Source organism: Myotis davidii, unplaced genomic scaffold (genome assembly GCF_000327345.1).
Source record: "Myotis davidii unplaced genomic scaffold, ASM32734v1 scaffold21, whole genome shotgun sequence".
Taxonomy (NCBI): domain Eukaryota; kingdom Metazoa; phylum Chordata; class Mammalia; order Chiroptera; family Vespertilionidae; genus Myotis; species Myotis davidii.
The window spans coordinates 312,235-324,925 of record NW_006292573.1 but is presented as its reverse complement, the minus strand read 5'-3'; the positions used below and the strand labels follow the sequence as shown (position 1 = coordinate 324,925).

The following is a 12,691-nucleotide window of genomic DNA, read 5'->3' as shown; positions in this document are numbered from 1 at the left end:
TGAAAATCAATGTAAACATATCCTCAGGTGAGGATAAAAAAATAATAAAGAAATGTTATATCCTATGAAAGACACATCTTGAAAATGCCTAAAGAAAATTGTCATTTTTTTCATGGTGAAGGGACTGGAGTCCATGTTGATGAAAAAACCTTGGTGGCTACGGTAACTGGCAGTGGCTGCAGCATTCCCCTGATCAGCCCAGTCACCTCCCACAAAGGGAGGCCAGACTGCGGCTTAGGCCCGCTCTCCAAGGGGAGCTGGGAGCAGGCCTAAGCCATCAATAGGACATCCCCTGAGGGCTCCCAGTATGTGAGAGGGGGCAGGCTGAGCTGAGGGCCCCGCCCTCCAGTGCACGAATTTCGTGCACCAGGCCCCTAGTTGTCAGTAATAGCAAGCTATAGCTGCTATTAGCTATAGCTGTATCAATTAGATACAATTCACTTGGCTCCATCTCTCTCACTCAACCACTCATAACTTTAAAATAGTAAAGGGCAAAAGAAAATGGCTCATCAAAATTTTTAGCACCCTTAGAAGCCTCATTCTCTCTAAAAACTAATTCAAACTGACAGAATTCAAGCTTGAAACGACCACTTTTCCCAGGTTGAAAAACTAAGGTACCATCAAAAATTTTCTAATAGTGTAAAAATGACAATAAACCAGCTACAATTTGAGTTATCTTTGATGGGCCAACTATTATACTAAGTGCTTTTCGTTTTTCTAATCTTATATAATAAAAGGGTAATAGGCAAATCGACCAAAAAGAAGGACCAGTTGCTATGATGTGCACTGACCACCAGGGGGCAGACGCTCAACACAGGAGCTGCCCTCTGGAGGTCAGTGCACTCCCACAGGGGGAGCACCGCTCAGCTAGAAGCCAGGCTCACAGCTGTCGAGCACAGCCTCTCCTGCCACTGCTAAGGATGTCCAACTACTGACTTAGGCCCACTAAGCTGTCAGGTGGACATCCCTCAAGGGCTCCCGGACTGCGAGAGGACACAGGCCAGGCTGAAAGAACTCCCGCCCCCTCACCCTCGCTGAGTGCACGAATTTTGTGTACCAGGCCTCTAGTTATTACAATAATCATGCTAGGAGTATATATACATTTTACTGATAAAACTGCAAGTTAAACTTAAGAAACTTGCCAAGGCCATACAGCCTTTTTTGTTAATGGGCTAAGACTGAATCCAGGTGTGCCTGATGTTGTTGCCAACTAACACTGCATTATGCAAAATTACTTCACAATAAGATTCTAGAGACCTAGAAAACACTTGGTTCAATCCTTACCATTTGACCTCTTTGAACCTCAATTTCTCCTAATTGTAAAAAGAACTCTCCAAATTGTTTTGGTAAACCAAGAGTCAAAAATAGTATGATTCTGCCTTAGCTGGTTTGGCTCAGTGGACAGAGTGTTGGGTCCCAGGTTCGATTTCAGTCAAGGGCACATGCCTGGGTTGCAGGCTCAATCCCCAGTGGGGGGTGTATAGGAGGCAGCCAATCAGTGATTTTCTCTCATCACTGATGTTTCTATCTCTCTCTCCCTCTCCCTTCCTCTCTGAAATATATATATATGTATATATAGATATGTATCTATATATGTATATATAGATACATATATCTATATATACATATATACATATCTATATATACACAATGATTATTCTGCAAACAGAATATTTGATTTACTATTAAGTAGACACAATATAGAAAAAAATGTACAGGAATTCCTCATTTTATTGCACTTTGCTTTATTACGCTACACAGATACTGTGTTTTTTGCAAATGGAAAGCAAGACTCTCCATCAGCCAAAGGATTATGGCTCTCATTATTGCAGTATCTCCAAGGTATGCTGGTACAAAAGTTATTCATTGCCAAGAGTAAGAAACTGGAAACAACCAGAGTTTAGCATTAAGTGAGTAGCTGAATAAACTTGCAATACATCCACAGAGCAAATACACAGATATAAAAAAGCTCTCCAACTTTGTGAAAAGTTTTCAATCTATATTATTAAAGGGAAAAGGAAAAGTATAGATCAGTGTGTATATGTTACATTTTAAATAAGGTGGTAATAAGCATACATACTTTTGCTTGTATCTGTATTGAAAATGTTAAAAAGATATAAACAAGAAATTTAAAAAAATGCTTATCTATAGTGGGCAAGGGGAAATGGAGTAAATCAAAATGGCATGAGCCCTAGCTGGTTTGGATCAGTAGGTAGAACGTCGGCCTGTGGACTAAAGGGTCCTGGATTCGATTCCGGCCAAGAGCACATGCCCAGGTTGTGGGCTCCATCCTCCACCCAGTAGGGAGCATGCAGGAAGCAGCCAATCAATGATTCTCTCTGATCATCGATATTTCTATCTCTCTATCTCTCTCCCTTCATCTCTGAAATCAATTAAAAATAAACATCCAAACAGATTTTGGCAAAAATAAACATAAAAAATTTTTTTAAAGATGGCATGAAAACATGACATAACGGAATAAAAGTTTTTATGTCATTCTAATTTTGGAATCATATATGTGTCAAATATTAAATTAATAATTTAAAAACTTGGACTTTACCTTTGCTACTTGAGGTCTTCCAAAACATGCAGCATAATGTAATGATGATGATCTTTGACCTCTATTAACATCAGCACCTCTTTCACAAAGAAATTCTACCTGTAAAATGATGAAGAATCATAAAGTTGCCTTATTAATATTTCTACCTTTGATTTAAAACATTAACTATTATTTGTTAGCTTACCATTTCCTGAGTTCCAAAAGCTGAGGCCCAATTTAACAGAGTCTGACCCACATCATCCATAAAATTTACTTCAAAGGCTAGAAGTTTGAAGGGGAAAAAATAAATTTTTTAAAAGCCAACAAAATAATACTGAATTTTTCTAAAGTGGGAGCCATTTAAAGATTATTAATGATCACTAAATACAAAGCTAATTTTAAACATTTAGATCAACTATAGCGTAGTTAATAATCAGCAAACATAAATTCTGCTAAGAAAAAGTATTCTAAAATTTTAAAAGCCACTTAAGATTTATAAGGATTTAACCCTTAAAAATAAACAAGACAAAAATGAAAAAAAAATTAATACATAACACAACTCAATAGGGTACTAAACTAATGCCATACCTATGGAAAAGAAACAAATCCCCATTTTTAATAAAAATAACATAGGCCCTCGCCAGGTGCCTCAGTTGGTTAGTGTCGTGTTTGTTAATCTTATTCATTTTTAGAGAAACATTAATGTGAGTGAAACATTGATTGGCTGCATTGATTGGCTGTCTCCTGCATACACCCGACTGGGGATCCAGCCCAAAACCCGGGCATGTGCTCTGTCCAGAAGTCGAACCAGCAACCTTTCAGTGCCTGAAATGATGACCAACCAACTGAGCCATACTAGCCAAGGCTAGAGAAACATCTTGATGCACCAAGGTTGCAGTTTCAATCCTGGGTCAGGGAACATACAAGAAGAAACCAAGAATGCATAAATAAGTGCAACAACAAATCGATGTTCCTCGCTCTCTAAAAATTAATTTTTAAAAATGTTTTAAAAAGAACACAAAAGACAAGTCTGATGACCATGAAGCATCTTTCACCAATTTATATTTTATTCATAACTTCATGAAGCAATCTTAAAAAATTTACTATAACTGACTTGTGCCAAATTCGTTAACCTTGAGAATATAACAGCCCTAAATTCAATCTGTAAGTCACCTTAGAATTGGCATGATCTAGTTCTGGCAATGATCTCATTCTGGCAATAAAACGGGTAAATTTCATTTACTCATTGAAGGAGCATTTACTAAGGTCTTACCACATACAAGACTGATATTTATATACATGGGGAGAAGAGAGATTATTGAAGGGTTCTGGCCATTATCTGGCACAATTGCTAAAAATACTGTCCAAAATCTAGAAACTAGAAAATGCCTATATAAGTCCTTATCTCAGTTTTCTTTTTATTTTTCAATCCTCACCCAAGGATATGTTTTATTGATTCTAGAGAGAGAAGAAGGGGGAGGGAGGGAGAAAGAGAGAAACATCGATCAGTTGCCTCCTGTAAGCATCTTGACCAGGGATTGAACCCAAAACCTAGCTATGTATCCTGACCAGGAATAAAACTAGCAACCTTTTGTTATATGGGATGACACTCAACCAACTGAGCCACCCGGACAGGGCTTAGTTGTTTTTTTGATATGAGAAAAGGTTTTCCAACCTCCTGTGTCAATTGCATCTATAAGGGCATCGGTATCTTTACTTCGAATACAGTCTATAAGCTGCCGATGTGAGCGCTCTCCTGAACTATCCAATCTCCGGAGTCCTGGGATTCTGCCTGTAGATCCAGCACTAGACTTTGGCAAAGCCTTTCGTCCTTCAAATAATAGCACCAAAAGAAGGTCAACCAAACGCATGGTATCAAGCACACATCTTTCGTCACCCTGCAATGCACTCTCAATTGAATCTGGAAGCTCTGACCTCAGGAGGTCCTAGAAAGAGAATGAGGATAAAAGAGTTTAATATATTTACATTATATAAAAACACTTTTTCTGAAAGATTAAAAATATAATTCAAAAATATTCTTACGTGTGTTACTACTGGAGAGCCTCTGCAAAGTGTTGAGAGCAGACTTACAATTGTGGATACCTGGTTACTCAATTTGGAATCTGCAGCTGTGGAAGGCGCACCTGTGGTGCTGCGACCTGGTTTGCAAGCTGATGATGGCCCTGATATGGTACCACCAGCAGCAGCCATTCGAGATAAGAGCTCTTCAGTTAATCCATGTTTGGCTAATGGAGCTGGGTCAACACCACGACGGGTGAATCGGTCAGCTAGTGATGCAAAACATCGCAGAGCTCCATCCGAAACCTAATGTGTAAAGAATATGCATATTGATAAAATTCACCTAGGCCCTGGAAGGGTAGCTCAATTGCTTAGAGCAGTGGTTCTCAACCTTCTGGCCCTTTTAATACAGTTCCTCATGTTGTGACCCAACCATAAAATTATTTTCGTTGCTACTTCATAACTGTAATGTTGCTACTGTTATGAGTCATAATGTAAATATCTGATATGCAGGATGGTCTTAGGCGACCCCTGTGAAAGGGTCATTTGACCGCCAAAGGGGTCGCAACCCACAGGTTGAGAACTGCTGCGATACACTAAGGTTGCAGCTTCAATCCGTCAGTAAACATACAAGAAGTAACCAATTAATGCATAAATACATGGAACAGATGGGTGTTTTGTTTTCTCTCTCTCCCCGCCCTCCCCCACCCCCCGCAAATCAATCAACAAATAAAAATTTTTAAATTCCCCTAAATAAAAAGGGCTAATACTGCTTATTTCAATACTGATACTATAAGAAAGACAGCTGTAGCAAAGAGATTAAGGCTTACAATCTGTCTAGAGTTTAACCCTGGCTTCACACTCTAACTATATGACATGAAAATGTTACTTAACTGCCCAAGGCCTCGGTGCCCTTATCTGTAAAATGGGAATAATAGTACCTATAACTCACTGTCTGAGCTTAATAATGATATATGTAAAGAACCTAGATGGACATCAAAAGCTCCATATTAACTAACATGATATAAAACTTTGCCAAGATAACCTATAAATATCAACTAAAAATTAACATCTGAATGTTAAAAAAACATTAAAAGTTAACTTTTAACTTCTCAAATATGTGAATTCAACCAGTTTACACATATAAGATTTTAAATACTGTGTTATTTTACTTCACTGAGAACTATTTTAAGTCAACAAAATTGTGCTGAGTCAACAAATTAGAGTACAAGTGTAGCTTTAAAACTTATATATTTCTAAAACATTTAAGTTTTAGAAATAAATACATTACCAGTTTTAAGAATTTTTTAAATTGATTTTTAGAGAGAGAGGAAGGGAGAAAAACATCAATGTAATAAAGTGGAGCATCGATCGGCTGCCTCCTACATGCCCCCTAGTGGTGACTGAGCCTGCAACCTGACGACACCCAACCAACTGAGCCACAATGCCACAATGGCCAGGGCAAACACATATTACTTTTAATTTAAAATGTTTCACTGCCAAAACAAAATATGATTACTATATAGAGATATAAAGTGAGAGAAAGAGAAGATGGAACGACCTGTACAGTGCATCATAGTTATAAATAAGGGACACTATAAAATCACTTTTTAAAATCAAAGTACACAACAGTGCTTTACTTACCTGGTGATCTTCATGTTTTAATAAACTAGACAGAGATTCCACACAAATTTCTAAAGAAGAATCTTGAGGTTCCATTTTGCCACAGAGTCTTGATACAACAGCCATGGCGGAGTGCAAGGTATCTTTATGAACCAGGTGTCCACTGTCACGAATGAAGGTAAGCACACAATTCAAACCACCAGCCTCGAAGACCGCTCCTGACTCACGAGTGCATATCAGTTCCAGCACCTATAACAGTAAAACAAAATTAACAAAAAAATACAGTAAGTTCAATTTTAATTATCTAGAATCACAGAAAATGTACGGTACCCTCCCATTTATTAGTAACCACATTTTCTAAGAGTAAAAAAATTTGGTAGCCACATTTGAAATGTTTAATACTCATATGACTACCATATTGGACAATGTAGGTTTAGGTGATGAAACCTACATGGCATGCTAAGAAACTATAAATAATTTACAAAAGTTTGTGAAGATTCTAAACATTAAAAAAAAAAAAACTTTTTTTTTTTTTTTTTTTTTGCCCAGCCAGTGTGCTCAGTTGGTTGAATGTCGTCCCATGCACCAGGAGGTTGCCAGTTTGATTCCCAGTCAGGGTACATGCCCAGGTTTCGGGCTCAATGCCTAGTAGGGGACATGCAGGAGGCAGCTGATTGATGTTTCTCTCTTATCTATGTTTCCTTCTCTCTCTCCCTCTCCCTTTCTCTCTCTGAAATCAATAAAAACATATTTAAAATTTTTTTTCAATAAATGCTAAGTATTACATTATTCATCATCCTCACTCTTACTCTGAATATCAAAACATTAAAAATCAACTTTCACTTTCTAAATTATGTTCATGTGTAAGGTGTTCTGATAGAACTAAAGAATTAATAGGGTCTATAGGTCATACAGGCATATGAGAAATTTAGACTTTGTTCTGAAAGTAAGAAAAATGTTTTAAGCAGGGAAATAATATGATCAAAATTTCAATTAATAACTGAGAAATGGGGTATGAGGAGAGTGTAGCAGTTGTAAAAATTCAAGCACTGATATTCAAAGAGGATAAAGGCTTTACTAAGGCACTAAGAGCAGGGACAAACAATAAAATAAACTAGAAAAGGACTTCATCATTACATGTGTGAAGTGGAAAAAAGGGTAAAACAAAAACTTCTGTCTTGAGTGTCTAGGTGAAAGTTAATGCCAATTATCAGAATAAGAGTTCACCTGTATGAAAGATAATGAATTCAGCTGGAACCATCCAACAGGCCTTTGAATATGAGGTCTAGAACTCAAGAGTGAGGTCAGGTATAAAGATGTGAGGGGCATATATATATGAATGGCACTAAAGCTGAGAGATGAAACCATCTAGGCAAAGTTTAGTTTTAAGAAGGTAAAATCAGTTTTTGGGAAATACTACCATTGAAGATCATCTATATACATAAAAGTGTAATATGCAAATCGACCAGACGGTGGAATGACTGGTCACTATGACGTGCACTGACCACCAGGGGACAGGCGCTTACTGCAGGAGCTGCCCGCCAACCTCTTCGTCCCTCTCCCAAGCTGGCAGGCTCTGATCGCCTGATGGGGAATGGGGAACTGGGGGTGAGTGGCGGCAGATGCAGGCAGTGCCAGGCCAAGGCGGGTGCAAGCAGGGCCCCGATCACCTCGCCAGTCGCCCCACAAACAGAGGGCGACTGGTGGCGGTGGCGGTGGGGCCGGCTGCGGGCAGCCGGGGAAGATCGGCCCTGATCGCAGGCCAGGCCTAGGGACCCTATCTGTGCACAAATTTCGTGCACCAGACCTCTAGTGAATTAGTAAATAAGAATAATCTGCAAAGGACAGAGAGAAAGGGAGAGTAGAGTGTAACAGACTAGAAAGAGTTTGAAAACACAGGTCAGTGTATAAGCAGTAGAGTAAAACCTCAGCCCTGGAAGAAACATGAAGTGATGTGATAAAGAGAATAATATGGGAGAAAAGCTCTAAACAGGAAAATGGATACCTCTTCCTCTGAGACTAGAAAAAGAAATAAATCTACAGCCACAAGGCAGAAAGCCAAGACATTAACAATTATAAACAGCAGCTCTCAAAGTCTGAGAAAGACATGATTTTGAGGGATCATTGAAGTCAAAACTTTTTTAATAATAATACTATCATGATAATTGTCTTTTTCATTCTCATTCTCTCAGGAGTATAAAGTGGACTTTTCCAGAAATTACGTGAAGCAACCAACTAAATGCAGAAGTAGATATGAGGATTTGGCTCTCTTCTATTAAGCCAGACATTTTTTAAAGGAACTTGCAAAAATAATTAACAATGCTACTCTTCTAATTTTCTGTTTGTTTGGGAAATAGTTATTTTCAAAAATGTAATGCATGTTAGCATGTAATAAGTTTATTTTCAGATATATTAAAAAATACTTTAGGCCTCTTCCAGAGACCCAGCTTGCTGAGCGGCCACCACTGCCCGTCACCGCTGCAACCGCACCAGGTTCTGGCCTCAGCCACCTTCCGCCGTCCAGTGCCCCTCTGTCCCCACCCCGGGACCCTGGCTCCCCGCCAGCCTCGGCCCGGCACCATGCCGGAGAAGAGCGTGGAGGCAGCGGCCGAGTTGAGCACCAAGGACCTGAAGGAGAAGAAAGAGAAGGTGGAGAAGGCGAGCCAGAAAGAGTGAAAGAAAGAAGTGGTGGAGGAGGAGGAGAATGGAGCTGAGGAGGAAGAAGAAATCGCTGAGGACAGAGAGGAGGATGAAGGAGAAGATGAGGAAGAAGAAGATGACGACAAGGGGACCGCGCTGAAGAGAGCTGCTGAAGAGGAGGATGAAGCTGATCCCAAGCGGCATAAGACAGAAAATGGGGCATCGGCATGAGCCCCCTGCCAATGGGCTGGGGAAAGAGGCCCCTCAAGGCCTGGAGATGGGGGCAGGAACAGTTCAGTGCAGCCACTCTTCACCTGACTCCTTGCTCTAGCCCTGCATCAGAGCTGCCACCCTCTTTCTCCCCAGCCTTCTCATGTCCACCTTTTCAGACACTGCCCTTCCATTCTCACTTGCCATTGTTCCACCTCCTGACCTGTCCCATCTGAGCTCCCCAGCTGGTCCCCAATTGCCCCCTTTCCCTCTTTTTTCTCTCTTCCTCCCTTGCTCCTACCCCTCCTCTGATAGCTTCTCCTTCGGAACCTCTGCATCCTAGCCTTCTGTCCTGTCCATCCCTCCCTGCCTGGTCCCTGGGTCTCCTTCAGATCCCCTTCTCTTAGTGCCAGGCCGGAGTGGAGCCAGGGTTGGGACCAAGCCCCACAGCTGCCCCCCACTCCTCCCCTTTTCGTATAATTTAATAAAGAAATGGTCGCACTTCAAAAAAACATACTTTAAACTTATCAATTTCATTATCGAATATGGGAAATATAGATTTAATCTCTATAAACAAAAGATCTTCAAGGGTCCTCAATAAGACTTGTAAAGGGGTCCTGAGACAAAAAGTTTGAAAACTGCTGACGTAGAACAAGAATCATAAAAAGAATAAGACAGGAATTACAAGAAGAGAATCATGTAAAATCCAAATGTGTTCACAAGTAGTTCCAATAAACTAGTGACCCAATACTGATGCTTTTATTATATTTTATTGATTTTTTACAGCGAGGAAGGGAGAGGAACTGAGAGTTAGAAACATTGATGAGAGAGACACTTCGATCAGCTGCCTCCTGCACACTCCCCACTCGGGATATGGTCACAACCAAGGTACATGCCCTTGACTGGAAACGAACCCGGGACCCCTCAGTCCGCAGGCCGATGCTCTAGCCACTGAGCCAAACCGGTCAGGGTGCAATACTGATACTTTTAGAGTCCCAGAGTTTGTAATTAGCCCCACCAGGAATAGAACAGCCAATTCTAAAACAATACAGCAAAATTGTTAAATCCATAGGCCCTAGAACCAGATTTTCTAATCTTCAAATGCGTGATCTTCAGATCTTGGCTCTGCCACTATGTGCATCATCCCCAGCTAGTCATTTAATCTCGGTATGCTTGATTTTTTTTTTCACCTCTAAAAGAGAAATTATAGATGAGTGGCACCAACCACATACAAAATTGTCATTAAGATTAAATGAGTTGGCTAAAGCTGTACATCTGAAATTTATGTAATGTTATTAACTAATATTACCCCCCCCAAAATTTTTTTAGACCAATTAAATTAATTAATACATATTAAGTATTTCATATGATACTGGCAATAGTGGTCAGTGTTATCTGTTGTGCTGGTGGTTTTTACTAGTTTCCTACCAGGTACAAATATCATTTTGGCTGGGAACAGGGACAACCTATCAAAAGTATTAGCAGCTACCAGAAGTAAAGAGCATTGAGGCAGCAAAGAAGAGCATTACCAGTGACCTGTAATTTTCCTTCAAAGATAAGATTTTTTTTTAAAATCTTCACCTGTGGATATTTTTTCCATTTATTTAAGAGAGAGTGGAAGAGAGGGAGAGGAAGAGAGAGAGAAACAATGATGGAAAGAGACACATCCACTGGTTGCCTCCTGCAACCAGGGATTGAACCTGCAATCAATGTGTGCCCTGGACTGAAAATCAAACCTGCAACCCTTCAGTGCAAGACCAATGCTCTAACCACTTAGAACACTAGCCAAAGATTTCTTTTCCCAAACCACATGGAACCTCCTTTGATTCACAAGGTCTGTGATTTCCACTGTTCTCAACCACTCTCAATAAAATAAGACTGATAATGGAGGAAAGAATTTTATTTCATTAGCAAAATATATTTTTTATTCTTTAAGTGATCTTCAAATGGGCCAATAAAGAATTAAGACTTACCTTTACACATTGTTCAGCTAAGTCTCTGCTAGTCCTGTTGTTAAGTTCTACCACAACCAAACGATTACAAAGTGCTTTTATAGCTCCATCGACCCCAACAATTCTTCGGGTGCATTCTGCAGATACATCCAGGTAGTATGTTATAGCACGGGCTGTTACCTCCAACACATTGTCTGGAGCACTTTCGTCAAGAAAAATTTTGCAGAGGGCTGGTAAGAAAGTGCGAGGAGGACATCTGCAGTAAAAGAAATCATATTATACCTAGAATTAGTAAATAATTAACATTAAAATCATATTAATAGATAAAACTATATAATATATCATGTTCATATTGGATCGCATGTGTATTAGGTAATATTTCTCACATTGATTTCAATCTCCTAGCAATATTCACATGCTAATCTCATCATTGCTGAAAATATCAAGGTATAAACTATTGAAAGTAGCAGCATTAACTTGAAACCATGTTTAAAAAATTCCTATTCAATACTCAGCTGGAACATCAATTGCTCTGTAAAACCCTCCCTAACCTATCCAAATAGTTGTGGTTCTTTCATGTTCCTCAAACCTCATAAAAACAGTGCCCACACTGTTTAATGTATCAATTTATTTCTTTATTTACATTAAGAGTTTCTGAAGGCCAGGAACATTCTTCAATTCAAATTTTATGGGAACAAATGTTGATTTGGGGTTTAAAACACAGAACAACAGCTATGTAATCTTTCTGATCCTGTTTCCTCATTCATAAAACAAAGATAATATCACCTCGCTGGTGTGTCTTAGTGATTGAGCATCCACCCATGAACAAAGAGGTCACTAGTTTGAGGCCGAGTAGAGAGCATGCAAGAGGCAACTGATCGATGATGTTTCTTTCTTATCAAAGTTTCTATCTCCCTATCCCTCTCCCTTCCTCCTCTCTCTCTAAAAAGCAAAAATAATTTTAAAAAAACAACGATAAGATCTTATCAATCCCTACTTTATATGGATATTATAAAGATTAAATGAAATTATATACATTAAACACTTAGCAAAGTACCTTGTCACAATATTAAAATAATTAATTTTAGCTACCCTTCCCTCCTATGAACAGTCTAACACAGTGATGGCGAACCTATGACACGCGTGTCAGAGGTGACACGCAAATTCATTTTTTTGGTTGATTTTTCTTTGTTAAATGGCATTTAAATATATAAAATATCAAAAATATAAGTCTTTGTTTTACTATGGTTGCAAATATCAAAAAATTTCTATATGTGACACGGCACCAGAGTTAAGTTAGGGTTTTTCAAAATGCTGACACGCCGAACTCAAAAGGTTCGCCATCACTGGTCTAACACATGCTATTATAAACCTGAGTAACACAGTTTTATCAAAGCAGAATTTTTAAGTTATCAATAATATCCCCTATATTTTAATCAACATTTAAAATATAAAAGACCATAATTTACATTTAGTAGAAATCTTAGTATATGACATCAAATACATTATTCTAACTCTCTGCATATGGGCTACAAGTAACACAAAACAGTGTTCTCCATGTTTTGGTGAAATTATTTTTCCTTCAATTCTTTTTTTTTTTTTATTTTTTATTGATTAAGATATTACATATGTGTCCCTGTCCCCACATCACCCTCCACCCCCCCCCCGTTGTCCGTGTCCATTGGTTAGGCCTCTCTGCCTGCATGGA

At 39.0% G+C, this 12,691-nt stretch overlaps 2 protein-coding genes across 2 annotated transcripts in view; one reads left to right on the top strand and one right to left on the bottom strand.

Annotated features, from left to right (window-relative positions):
* HECTD1 (HECT domain containing E3 ubiquitin protein ligase 1) overlaps positions 1–12,691 on the bottom strand; it is a 96,142-nt gene that overhangs the window by 61,011 nt on the left and 22,440 nt on the right. Inside the window, exons 3-8 of the mRNA XM_015565487.1 lie at positions 11,005–11,239; positions 6,203–6,430; positions 4,583–4,864; positions 4,215–4,485; positions 2,745–2,821; positions 2,561–2,659 (exon numbers count right to left, since the gene is read on the bottom strand). Coding sequence (XP_015420973.1) covers positions 2,561–2,659; positions 2,745–2,821; positions 4,215–4,485; positions 4,583–4,864; positions 6,203–6,430; positions 11,005–11,239 — 1,192 coding nt within the window. The remainder of the gene's footprint in view (positions 1–2,560; positions 2,660–2,744; positions 2,822–4,214; positions 4,486–4,582; positions 4,865–6,202; positions 6,431–11,004; positions 11,240–12,691) is intronic.
* Positions 8,674–9,395, top strand: LOC102757997 (parathymosin-like). The gene is given in 1 exon segment (XM_015565476.1): positions 8,674–9,395. A coding segment is annotated over 1 exon segment (291 nt). The 5' UTR covers positions 8,674–8,761; the 3' UTR covers positions 9,053–9,395.